The 14,483-nt window shown below is 38.0% G+C and overlaps 1 protein-coding gene across 1 annotated transcript in view; it reads left to right on the plus strand.

Moving 5' to 3' along the window:
• Window positions 1-14,483, plus strand: part of LOC127415087 (transmembrane protein 132C-like) — a 428,532-nt gene that overhangs the window by 394,035 nt on the left and 20,014 nt on the right. The window contains exon 7 of the mRNA XM_051653633.1: window positions 12,170-12,443. Coding sequence (XP_051509593.1) covers window positions 12,170-12,443 — 274 coding nt within the window. The remainder of the gene's footprint in view (window positions 1-12,169; window positions 12,444-14,483) is intronic.

Consider the following 14,483-nt stretch of genomic DNA (forward strand, 5'->3'; position numbering starts at 1 on the left):
AAAGCACGCTGCCACTGGACTCAAGAGCAGTGGAGACGCGTTCTCTGGAGTGACGAATCACGCTTCTCCATCTGGCAATCTGATGGATGAGTCTGGGTTTGGCGGTTGCCAGGAGAACGGTACTTGTCTGACACTGTGAAGTTTGGTGGAGGGGGGATTATGGTGTGGGGTTGTTTTTCAGGAGCTGGGCTTGGCCCCTTAGTTCCAGTGAAAGGAACTCTGAATGCTTCAGCATACCAAGAGATTTTGGACAATTCCATGCTCCCAACATTGTGGGAACAGTTTGGGGATGGCCCCTTCCTGTTCCAACATGACTGCGCACCAGTGCACAAAGCAAGGTCCATAAAGACATGGATGAGCGAGTTTGGTGTGGAAGAACTTGATTGGCCTGCACAGAGTCCTGACCTCAACCCGATAGAGCACCTTTGGGATGAATTAGAGCAAAGCCTGCGAGCCAGGCCTTCTCATCCAACATCAGTGTCTGACCTCACAAATGTGCTTCTGGAAGAATGGTCAAAAATTCCCATAAACACACTCCTAAACCTTGTGGAAAGCCTTCCCAGAAGAGTTGAAGCTGTTATAGCTGCAAAGGGTGGGCCGACGTCATATTAAACCCTATGGATTAAGAATGGGATGTCACTTAAGTTCATATGTGTCTAAAGGCAGGTGAGCGAATACTTTTGGCAATATAGTGTATATCATATCATGAACAAGATGAACGATTATCAAAGCATGAATCAAACTCACTTAGACTGCTGACAATTTCTGGTACAGTGTTCTGCACATAATTTTTTTACATCCCTGTATGTGGGTAGAAACAAATCATACACAACTGTGAAGTCGCTCCCAGTAACATTTATTTCTCCATCTTACCAACACTTGCCCACTACACTGTGACAGGAGATGGATCACATGTTCTCCACTGTCTTCACTTCCATTGGTGGTCACCACATCGCATCACTACTCATTTGCATAACGTTCAACTTTTCTCAGTTTTGTCAGATTGCTGGACACACCCACATTGCATCACCAATGGTCATTGTCCCTTATGTTGCTGCAAACCACTGTCATTGTGAACAAGACTTCACTTTACCACCAACAAGCTTAGGTCTGTGGAAAAAGTTGTTATAGAATATTTTCTTAAAGTAGCATTTTGGTATGCCTCATCTGGCACAGTGATGCAGAATGTGTGTAAGAAAGTAAGAATACACTTAGAGAATATAAATGTCTTCATAGGAGACATTTTAAGGTGCTGTGTTTCCCAATGCGTCAATCTGTCTGTCTGTCCAAACTCCAGAAGTTTGAGGGAGACATAATGGACTCAAGGATTGAGAGTTTGGGCAAAGCCAAATGAGAGATCCCATACATTTCAAAATTAAGCTTTGCTCCAAAACCTTGCAATTGATTTCAGTACAGTTTGGCATTACCATGTTGCTAAGCTAATGGCACAATACTCTAATTAGCATAATAAAACATAGCACACACAAATATTAGGTACGTTTTTTTAATTACACTGAACTATTTTATATTGATAACATTAAGTATAATCCATATTTCTCTCACCTCATCCTCCATCTTTGCAAAACTCGCTGCAATCTTCCCTCCCCTGCAAAAGATACTGTACCTGTGTTATGGATTTTTTGTAGCAGCACTCTTTCCCAAACTTTTCTGCTCAACTTTTTGACAAGTACATGTTGTGGAAGTACTTGACAGATTTGTAATAAATGCCAGTCAACACACTTGTCAGCTATACTTAACATATAAGTACGTAGGCAAATTGGGCAATTCAGTAGTTTGACAGTGTGCTAGGAGACGAGTAGTAGCGATCGTGACAGTGATCTGTTCATATCTCTCTGGTTCCGAAAATCTGTTCTATAAAGGGTGTGTTTCTACTTGAACAGGGCTTTGATCTTTCAATCTTTGAGTCACTTGTGAGCAAAACATTTTAGGCTGTTTTTATATTTGTTCCATAGCCTGATATTAACCATACTTTTAAATTGTACATAGTGGTCTAAATCGCAGTACGCTTGTGTCAACCAGTGGCGTTTTCTCTGAGGAGGCTAGGGAGACAGTGCCTCCTCAAAAATTCGGTTGAGGCAAATAATCGACTGTACATAAATAAACAAACAAAATGTTAAAACATTTGAGATGAAATAATGTGCATTGCAATTATATTTCTAATGTAACTCTGTGAAACAGCGACACCAATAAATAAAGTTTCAGAGGGAGGTAGCATCTCTCACCCTCACTTGAGCGCATTGCGATATTAATGAGCTTCAGTGTGGCGTAAATGTGAGGGGGAGTGCCGTTAATTGCTAAATAAAGGTCCAGTGTGGGGAGACATTGCCTAAACATCGCACTGATTCATTCAATGCACTGTCAGTCAATCAATGTGACAATTCCCACTTCTCATGCTCTCGCACTAGCTTGGGACGAGCTGATGGAAGTGGAGACTATTTACAGGGTAAACAACTAACCGACACAGACAACTCTACTTTTTTGTCACATCCAAATCAAAATGATCTTGAAACATGTAATGGTGTTTCAGTGAGTCGGAATTTCATGAGCATTCACTCATAAGGTACAGCTCCGTGCCATCACGCCATTATTACAGAGTAGATGACTCATCCAAAAATGACTATTAAAAATTATAGGCGAACAGATAAAAGATACATGAATTATGCTTGTTGCTGTATTATTGTAGATTTTATTTTTGAAGTCATTTAAAAATAATAATTATAATACAATACATAACCTTGATGAGTATTTGACTTGATTTAATATCATCTTGTTAAAGGGATAGTTCACCCAAAAATGAAAATTCTCTTATCATTTACTTATCCTCATGCCATCCCAAATGTGTATGACTTTCTTTCTTCTGCTGAACACAAACAAATATTAAAAAAAATATATCTCCGCTCTGTAGCTCCATACAATGCAAGTGAATGGTGACCAAACTTTGAAGGACCAAAAAGCAAATAAAGCTAGCATAAAAGTAATCCACATGACTTTTGTTGTTCATAGACTTTTTGTTGTTAAATCCATATCTTCAGTAACGATATGATAGGTGTGGGTGAGAAACAGATCTCCACTTTTACTTTCACTTTCACATTCTTCTTTTGTTTTGGGCGATTTACATTCTTCGTTCATATTGCCACCTAGTGGGCAGGCAGGAGAATTTATGATAAAAAAAGGACTTAAATATTGATCTGTTTCTCATCCACACCTATTATATCTCTTATGAATATATAGATTGATCCGCTTTAAATAATGTAGATTACTTTTATGCCGCCTTTATGTGCTTTTTGGACCTTCAAAGTTCTGGTCATCATTCACTTGCATTGTATGGACCTACAGAGCTGAGATATTTTTTTTTTAAAATCTTTGTTTGTGTTCAGCAAAAGATATAAAGTCATACGCATCTAGGATGGCATGAGGGTGAGAAAATGATGAGAGAATTAAATTTTTTGGCTGAACTATCCCTTTAATATGAACTATATATATATATATATATATATATATATATAGATAGATAGATAGATAGATAGATATAGATATAGATATAGATATATATATAAAAGTATTGTATGAATTGTAACAGTGTGAGGTAAAATTTATCGCATATGCCCTCCCTAACAGAAATCTGATTTATGGCAAGGAACAAATAGATAAAGATATAGTTCATATATTTGGGCATTTTTTAGGCTACATAGCCTATACAAATTCCACTATGATAGGAACAAAATATGTTACATATATGAAAACAACCATTTCTGTAGTATTTTGAAATACATGTTGCATGTATGTGCAAGTATGTGACTTTTTATATCATATATTTTTATATAGGCCTACGATTATATGTAATATATTGTGATATATCAGATTTCTGTATGGGTTTAAACTGAAAGTTATGTAAATGTCAAATGGAAATTGTACTATTACTGAAATAACTCATGGTACACCAGTTTGTTAGTTGAAGGCTGTGAGTGTTTTTGTTAGAGCTAATTTGTGACATATATGGATGCACATCTTAAAGCTGTTAATTGCCAAAGAAATGGTCTTAAAATGAATACAGGATGCTAATTACTTTACACTTTTCTTGCTTGGTTTGCGCATCAACCTTCTCATTGTGCATTAAGTGTGTGTGTGTTTTGTAGATTACATTGAGAAGATGCCTGCTTAGTATACAAACAAGCTTTTGTACATGCAAGTCTAAATAAACAGCCCTCATATTAAAGGATATTCAACATTAAAAGGAGTGCTGGGAAGTTAATGTTAATCAATTCTTTCAAACTGTTTGATTCAATTCACATGCTAAAAAAAATACAATTCAGTAATTCAGTTGAATGCTCACATCAAAACTGTTTTCAGATGTCCCATGTTTTACTGTTCATTAAAATAGTGTTTGTTTATATAATATTCATTTCGTAAATATTTTCGAATTATTGTGCTACGGTAAACATCATTGCCAAAATTTGGATGTGTACTGTATGTCGCCCCACACCATTTGTGCTATGGATGTGAATGATACCTTAAAACATGTGCTCCTTATCGAGTATATTATTTTTCCAAGCCATCGGATGATACAGATGTTACAATTGGGTGGGAAAAGATCCCATAGACTTTCATTGAAAAGGGGCAACACACATACAGTATCTAGGGATCAGAACATCATAAATACATGAGGGAGGGATCTTTTGACTTGGGTCAGTAAGCAACCACCTAGCAGTGCCCTAGCAACAATTTTGAACACCTTAGCAACACCCTAGCAACCACTCAGAATTTCAAAGCAACACCCCACAAATTACTCTGGGTACTTTAGGAATTCATTTTCCCAAAAGAACGTTTTCAGGACTACTCACATTTTCTACTCACAGATGTAACAATCTAAGTATGTTTATTTCCCTAAATGTTTAGAGTTTTTGCCATTTAATTCATGCACTATTCTAAAAATTCAAAAGAATTTAAAAGGTTAGTTCCCTTTAAAAAAATGAAAATTCTGTCATCATTTACTCACCCTGATGTTATTTAAAACCTGTACAACTTTTTTCTGTTGAACATAAAAATAGAAACTATATTTACATGATTTAAAATGAGGTCTGTTTCTCACCAAAGATAGCTTCTGTATGGGTTCAGAAGATGCGCATTGTGTATGTTACATTTGGACTGCTTTTATGATATTTTCATGGTTCTTTTGTGTCCTTTTTTTTTTTTTAAGCTTGTAAGCTTTAGTTCCCATTCATTGTAATTGCTTGGAAAAGAGTGACCAGTACGTTCTACAGAATTTCTCCTTTTGTGTTTCATGGAAGACAGAGAATTATACACATTACCTTTAAGGTTAAAGTAATTAGTAGGTAATGCATGATTGCTTGGACAATACTAGTCAAATTAAACTTGAATAGGACGAGTGAGAAAGCCCTACAACAGCAGAGTCTTCATGGTACCGAGTCTCCAGCAGTAGGTGGTTGTCTGTCACGGCGGATCGAGTGGACTCTAATGAGGGGCTCGATTGCCTCATTGTGACAGCCTCGATCTTACACAATCTGAGAGAGCACTAACAAGATGACCACCTGACGCAATCATGTTCTGATTTAGTGACAGAGCCCCAAAGTTCGTTTTAATGTCCCAGTCTTATGGCAATAATGTACATTGCTGTGGTGACACCTTTAGAACCCACTCACTCATGTTCTAGCATTCATCATGCTAGTTACTTTCACAGCTCCTACATGGTTGTAGGTGGCCAAGTTGGGGCTTACTTAGTGTTGTTAGTTCAGTCAAACTTTGATGTTACAATAAATAATGGTGATTACATTTACGTCCAATCTAATTGAATCCAGGTGCGATGATGTCTATTCTGGCAGTGTTGTGCAAGATTCAGTCTCCCTGCAGAATCTGATTCCACCTTAGGTCCCAAGGGGTAGCTTTTTCTAATGCCTGATCAGAAGTGTCTGTCTCATCTTCCTGTTTTAGCTGATCATGTACATACAGTCAGAATTTAACAGTACTTTAATGTGGATTATATAATATTTTTCATATAGTTTCTGTAGATATTACATTAAATACAGCATAATGTTGTATCTTTCTGTTGTGGTGGTTAATAAACGTATACTCTTTGAAAATTGAACATAATTGTCTGTTTTGAATAGAAAATGCTATTACCGTGTCCACTGTACCTTGTAGCACGAAATTCAATATTCTTATGTGGTGACATTATGTAACTTGTGCTGGATATGTTATATTAGTAGGTTACAGTATTTGATTAGCATGCTAACCATAGAGAATGCTGTTCTTCAACACAAAGGTTATCATGCTAACTACAAACACAAAGAGAAATGTTTAAAATAAGCATGTGTTGCTTTGATTGTATTATGCAATATGTTATGTATTATTTATAAGACATGGCATATTTTCAGTGTTAAGACTAAAATCATCAAGACAAATCATCAAGCTTTAAGATTTTCAATCAGGCACAGCATACAGTAGAATACCGAAAACAAGTCCTTTCAGGCAAAGAAATCACTTTGGTGTATTAGATTCTGAGGAAGGATTTAAGTTGGTTTTCTGTTATTAGCTGGTCTAGTTGGTCTCTCAGCCTAGCCAATATCACAGCCCTTCTACATAGAGGAGCCTACATGTTTACCTAAAACAGCATAACATGGCTGACCCATATAGGCTACATTCTATGGGTGGCACACTGGCGACGAGACAAGATTCCTTTTTTTTTTTTTTTATGGATGTCTGTGGAGGAGATGCTTCAGTGTGCTGAAGAAACTGCTAATCACTTATGAATTGATCACCTGTCCGCTAACCTTCAGCATGTTTTACACTAAACAATCCTTTTGAATGAACTTTTGGATCCTTTTGGAATGAAGGGCACACATGTACCATGTAGTTTACTACGATAAAATCTCTGTTTTATAAGAGAAGAGACGGACAATTTTGTGACAAGTAGGTGTTTGTTTATGGCTCTCCCCATTAATTTATATGGTACCCACAAACGGTGACCGTTGTAATATGCTAGTTGACCATTACGCTCTCTCCTATGGTAAAAGCGCGGAGGTTTTTTTCTCTGTATAGAAGATCTCTGGCCAATATGCTAGTTTAGCTAGTTGGCCTGCTGGTCTTCCAGTCTGATGTGAAAAGTGCCCAAAACCTCTCCTAAATCATCAACAGACCAGCCTGACCAGGCCGGGAGACAAGCTAATTCCAGAAATGCCCTTCCTAATACCAGAAAACCAGCTTAGGGTGGTTTAAAAGGTTCTTTTTTTTCCAGCAGAGTTTGTTTTGAGATATCACTGGTAATTTGTTCTAATCTTGTCCAAATGCCTCCAACACTGCATGGAGTCTTTGAAATGCAGGTTGTTAATGAAAGACTTCATCGTCAGCACATAAGGACTAATTAGCCTAGCAATGCTTAGCCACACTCTTCTAGTATTTCAGAAAGTGTTGGGGCTCTGTCAGCAGTTTATGAACATGTGTTCGGCTCAGCCCAGACATTTATTAACCAGTGGTAGATTTGGCTTACACAGCTGCTGTCCAGTCTATGGTGGGATGACAAAATACGCTCATCTTTATTGTGATTATCACAGTGTGAACATGCTTAGCATGGATGAATGACTATGATAAATGGCAATGTCGTCCCACGTTTGCTTTATTTAAAGCAAAGACATTTTACATGCAAGAGAGGAGAAAATGTCCATTGTGTGTGCGTGTGTGTGTGTGTGTGTGTTTGTGTGTGTGTGTTTGTGTGTGTGTGTGTGTGTGTGTCCAGGTATTCCCTATGTTGTGGGGACCAAATGTCCCCACAAGAATAGTAAAACCTGAAATTTTTGACATTGTGGGGACAATCAGTCGGTCCCCATGAGTCAAAAAGCTTATAAATCTTACTAAATTGTTTTTTGAAAATGTAAAAATGCAGAAAGTTTTCTGTGAGGGTTAGGTTTAGGGGTAAGGTTAGGGTTAAGGGATAGAATATAAAGTTTGTACAGTATAAAAACCATTATGTCTATGGAGAGTCCTTATAAAATATGAAAACCCAACGTGTGTGTGTGTGTGTGTGTGTGTGTGTGTGTGTGTGTGTGTGTGTGTGTGTGTGTCAGGGCATAACAGGCATGACCTTGCTGATGTAACAGCATTATGGTTTGATGCAAGTGGGCACTGATGATCCATTTGCTTGCCAGTATATATGTGTGAGTTTGAGAGAGGGAGAGAGAATTATAGGGCTCTTCGGTCTCTGCCAAATGTCCTGCCAGTTGGTCCGTGTAGTGTGTACTAGAGTGAAACTGACTCAAGAGAGCAGTTTTGTGTGTATGCCAAGCCGAGAGCATGTAGAGTGCCAGGTTGTCCCTCACTCTGTGGGGTGGTGTTAAAAGTATTCTCTCAACACCAGGCAAGCATGATAAGTCCCACCATTGGGAATGGCTATTCCTGTCTGTATCGAGAAATTACACTGTGCGAGTGAGATATGTGTTGTTGGTTCTGGCTGCCCCTTAAGGGATGTGCCTGTTCACTGAAAAATATTGTTTATTGAATCGTCTCCTAACCTCCCGTCTAGCTGCCAGTGCCATCTCACCCAGAACAACTGATGGCTAAATCACAAATATAATTTGTAAATATTCCATCTGTTTCAATAAAGACTTTTTTTAAAAGGTTGTTCTTAAACAAGGCCATGGATGGACTTTGACATTTTACACTGTGAAGGTTGAGTATTATCTTAAAAAATATATATATCGGAGCTTCAGGCTTGGGAGCATTTCTCTCAATATTTGGAGTTTACTGAGCAAAACTGTAGTTTGAGAAAAGATTTAATGAACAAACACAGTCTATTTTAACTAATAACACACAAATTATTGTATTGTTTTTGTACATATTGAAAACATGAAGCTAATAATGTCATTAAAAGCTAAATAGAGTCAGGAGTTGGCAAATCTGGCATCAAATTAATTAAACAAGAATGGAGGTGCTGGTTAGAGCTACTTTGACTTATAAAAAGCATTCAAACATTTTGAGTTTGCTATTCACAAGAAGCATCTGCTGACATTGTCCATGCCTCGCAAAAAAGAGATCTCAGAAGACCTACGATCAAGAGTTACAAGGTTATGTCAAAGAGCTTAGATATTCATCGGTCCACAGTTAGACAAACAGTCTATAAATGGAGACGATTTAGTACTGTGGCTACTCTCCCTACAAGTGGCCGTCCAGCCAGGATGACTCAAAGGGCACACCGCGAATGCTCAATGAGGTAAAAAAGAACACTAGAGTGACAGCTAAAGACTTGAAGGAATCATTGGAACTAGTTAACATCAAAATGTTTTGTGGACTGATAAAACTAAGGTTGAATTTATTGGAAAGAACATGCAGCACTATGGATGGCGTAAAAAGCATAACAACATGAAAACATCATCCCAACAGTGAAGTACGGTAGAGGGAGCATCATGATTTGATGATGTTTTGCTGCTTTGGGGCCTGGACCACTTGCCATCATCGAGGGAAAATTCCCAAGTTTATCAAGATATCCTATAGGATAATGTCAAGGTGGCTGTGTGCCAGCTGAAGCTCAGTAGAAGTTGAGTAATGCAGCAGGACAATGACCCTAAACATCGAAGTAAATCCACAAAAACAAAAAACAAAACAATGGCTTCAAAAAAGAAAATACACCTTTTGAAGTGGCCCAGTCAGAGCCCAGACCTTTACCCAATAGAGATCACCTCAAGAGAGCTGTTTACACCAGACTTCCTAAGAATATGGCTGAGCTGAAGCAGTTCTGTAAGGAAGAATGGAAAAATTCCTTCTGAATGTTGTGCAGGTCTAATCCACAGATACCGGAAACACTTGGTTGAGGTTATTGCTGCCAAAGGAGGATCAACCAGTTATTAAATCCAAGGGTTCACTTACATTTTCCACAGCACTGTGAATGGTTAATGGGATGTGTTCCATAAAGACATGAAAGATTATAATTGTTTGTGTGTTGTTGGCTTAAGCACATTGTGTTTTATATATATATATATATATATATATATATATATATATATATATATATATATATATATATATATATATACTTGTGTCTTTGATGAAGATGAGACAACATTTTATGACAATTAATACAGAAAACCAGCTAATTCACATACTTTTTCTTGCCACTGTATTGTGTATGTATAAAGAGAAGGTAATAAGTTATGAGGTGGGACAAAACAATTGTTCTGCCATGTGTGTGTTGGCTTTTCAGCTTTGTAATAGATGTAATTAATTAAACTTAAATTAGATTTGAAATGCATTTGCACTGCATTAGAAATTGGTAAGATCACAGTGCTGGGAAGGTCAGTCTGCTAACAGTACAATAACACACTCTAATGCTAAACCAGTGTACCTGCTGTATACAAACATACACCTTCCTTAAAGATATCCCAGAATGAACACATTAGCCCCTTTGTTCTTTCTGCTGCTCTTTACCTTGATCATGTGCCCTTCAGCATCAAACCTAGGTGTAGTTGCACAGTAATTTTTGAATGAATGTACAGGCTTTATATTGTGTGCTACAGGTCGCATAGTATATTTTATCTCTTGCTGCAAATGTCACTCAATCATAGAGTATTAAACACAATTGATATGCTTAATTAGCCTCACTTGATTAGGTGCATCAGCCTAATCAAACTTAATGGAAGCACACCAAAAAGCCTTTGTTTCTGTCTAAAATGGGTTACAGGCTACATGTTTCTTCTGTACTGTTCTTTTCATTGTACTTTACTGCACTGTTATGTTCATACTAGTCTACAGAGTTTCAATAGGTGTCATGGGCACTGCACACCCATTGCCCACTAAACAGAAGGCTTTGAAAATATAGTGATGTTATTTAGTGATAATATTTGGAATAGAAATAACTTGAGCTAAATAAATAAACATTTCATGAACAATTTTGTGCCATATGCCATCAATTTCCTATATGCTTTTTATGTAGGCTGTTTGATATAGGCTTTATAAAATTTCTGGAGCTTGCACCTAATGCATGCTTTCTCACTTGCACCCACATACAAAAAAGGTCTACTCTGGAAATGTTGCATTGCGGCACTGCTAATATTGAGCGCATTTACATGTAAACCAAAACACTGATAACTACCAAAAATCAGCTCATTTGCAAGTCGCTTTGGATAAAAACAACTGCTAAATGAATAAATGTAAATGTATAAGTGTTATGTAGATAGTGGACATCTACACTCAGTGAGCACTTTATTAGGAACACTGTGGTCCTAATAAAGTGCCCAACATGGTCTTCTGCTGTTGTACCCCATCTGCCTCAAGGTTCGACCTGTTGTGTATTCTGAGGTGCTATTCTGCTCACTACAATTGTACAGAGTGGTTACTTGAGTTACCATAGTCCTTCTGTCAGCTCAAACCAATCTGGCCATTCTCCGTAGACCTCTCTCATCAACAAGGCGTTTCCGTCCACAGAACTGCCGCTCACTGGATGTTTTTTGGTTTTGGCACCATTCTGACATTAAAGACTGATGTGTGTGAAAATCCCAGGAGATCAGCAGTTATAGAAATACTCAAACCAGCCCATCTGGCACCAACAATCATGCCATGGTTGAAATCACTGAGATTAAATTTTTTCCCATTCTGATGGTTGATGTGAACATTAACTGAAGCTCCTGACCTGTATCTGAATGTTTTTATGCATTGCACTGCTTGAACAAACCCCTAAACCTAAATATTAAACTGAATTGCACATATCTGGTTCTGCAATATTTGTGCCACGAACATCAATGATACCTCAAATCTTGCTGCTTGTTGAGGAGTGGTGTGCTATTACTTATCCAAGTGATTGGACTTTCCCTGGCAGACAATAAAACAGGGAAAAAATCCCCTAAACCAACATTGAAGGAGGGACTTAAGCCATAACTACGGGCCAGAATATCATGAAGTCTTGGGGGTGGGCTCTGGGCCGGTAAGCAAAAACCTAGTAACCACTCAGAACACCCTAGCAACCACCTAGTAATGCCCTGGCAACCACCCACAACACACTAGCATTGTGGTGGCAACAGGCCACAGGTGTGGTGGAGTTTAATAAAAACATGATTGGGTTTGAATTTAAAACTAATGATAAATATTATATAAATAATGACTATCCTGGTGCAAATGCAGACTTTTATGCTTTTCTATTCATTTCCAGGTCAGCACGGGACAGTGAGGATGATGATGATGAAGAGCGGAGAGGAAAGACATGTACACTGCAGTACCAGAGAGCCATGGTGCGGGTGCTCACACACTTTATCGCCGAATCCTCTGACACGCGAGGTCAGGTGGCCCACATGCTCGGCACTGATTGGCAAGTGGATATTACGGAACTAGTCTGGGACTTCCTGAAAGTAGAAAACCCACGAATCGCCAGGCTGAAAGAGGGACATGTTCTGGAGGGCATGGACACAGGCATGACCAGCATTCAGGTATGTGTGTGTTCAGGGGCAAATTAAAGGCCACGTGAAATTGCTTGTTTACTTTTTTGTTTTTTTTACGTATTTTGGATTGAAACTTGAGTGGGAAATATTGAAGGTCTCATCTCCCTTTTTCTTTTTCTTTTTTTTTTCTTTTTTTGTTTTTGTTTTAGCCAATAGGCTAAATGGTAGCATATAGTTTATATTAAAGCTATAAACTAAATGGACTAAAAGCCACAAAACTCTAATTTGATTGAATGGGGTCTAATTTTGATTTCATCGGGATAACTGGCCAAGATGGTGTTAGATGGTCTAGCTGCTCTCCCAGTATGACCAAGCTGGTGTTTAGTTGGTTAACTTGTCAGCCAGCCGGTCTCCAAATAAAATATGGATTTTCATTTTTGGATGAACTATTCCTTTAAGCTGTTTTTAATTAAGACATTACATATCCTGCAACCCACTTTCCTCTGTCTCTGAAAGTGGGCTGATATTGCAATGTACATATGACTGAGGAGGTGTTAGTCATCTGGATTTATCTTGCTGTTCCTTGTGTTTGAGAGCAGATGCCTTATATGAGCATCTATGCAGTGAAAGTGTGGGCAGGCAGGATTCTGTCTATAAGACCTTTTTATTACATAAATCACTAGATGGGTTTACAGCCCATATCTCTGCCTATAATTGGAGGTAATCCCTGTGTGCAATGCTGTTTTCAATAACCCTTCTCTGAGTAGGAGCAGTGTTGGGGAGTAACTAACTATAAGTAGCGACACTAATAACTTCATTGTGTGGCAATAATTAAGATGTTTTCAAAACACAGTAGCTTCTCCGCTTTCAAAATACTTTTAGTATGTTTACATTGGGCAGTTATAATTGAGCTACTGCTGTTTTTTTTTTTTTTTTTTTTTTTGTTTTTTTTTTCTGTAGTCAAGCTACAGTCTTCACCTCTCTGCCAAGTGACACTATGCAAAATCTAATAACTGAAGAAAGGACATCAGCTGAGAAAGTGAAGTAGACAGTTTCCGGTTGACCGTTTAGTGCGTCAAAGAAGTCCACTAACTAGCTTCTCAACAGTGAGATGTACACAAAAGGGCACAACAACATGAAAAAGTTTACAGCCAAGTGCATTTATTACATTCTTTAATCATTGATTATAGTGCAGATCAGATGGCTGATGGCTGCAAAAATGGGGCATGATAGTGAAGCGTTGAGAAAAGTCTTAATGCAGTCATTAAGTGTGACACCTTCCCACCATTTTTAATCGGTGTGACAGGCTCACAGACTAGGAGGGAAAGATCAGCAACAACAGTCACTAAGTGTGATATCCCCAATGTTAAGCTTGTCAACGAAATCACTGACGAAAACGTTTATTGGTTTGATAAGGATAATGAAAACGAGACGAAAAATGTGCATCATGATGGTAATGAAACGATTTTATTAAAGTATAGTGTTGACGAAAATATGACGAGATAAAAATGATACTGCAAGATATTAACAGCGTAAGATATAAGCAAAAGAAGAAATATCTAGAGAATCTGTATAGAGAAGATTTTAGATATGGATTCATCTAATCCATTAATCCAGAATGTAGGGGATTTCTCTGCTTGAGCTGCGTGAGTTGAACGTGCTAACACCGGCAAAATGAACTGCTTTAAAATGGGGTAAATACCTCATTCAAACGCTTCTTATGTATACATGAGTTTAATGACTATATCCACAACATACTATGTAATACAACAACTGACGTCTGCACAGTGAAGCGAATGAACAGGTGAACTTGAACTAAATGACGCGCTAGTCAGAATATGTGTAATTTGCGTTGCGTAACTTGCATTGTGAATACACTGTTTCAGTAAGAAACACGCTACATGCAATGTAATATCCTTTCACGGAAAATGCATGTCTCTAAAACATGAAGAATTCAGAATACAGTAGGCTAACTTCTAAAAAGTAGTTCCCTATCTGTCACTCACTCGACGTCGGTGTCGATGTAGTGACACTAGGGGTCACTCTTGGGAGCCCGAGACACCTCTGGTCTTTGATAAAAGGCCAATG

This window comes from Myxocyprinus asiaticus, chromosome 24 (assembly GCF_019703515.2).
Source record: "Myxocyprinus asiaticus isolate MX2 ecotype Aquarium Trade chromosome 24, UBuf_Myxa_2, whole genome shotgun sequence".
In the NCBI taxonomy this organism is placed as follows: Eukaryota; Metazoa; Chordata; class Actinopteri; order Cypriniformes; family Catostomidae; genus Myxocyprinus; species Myxocyprinus asiaticus.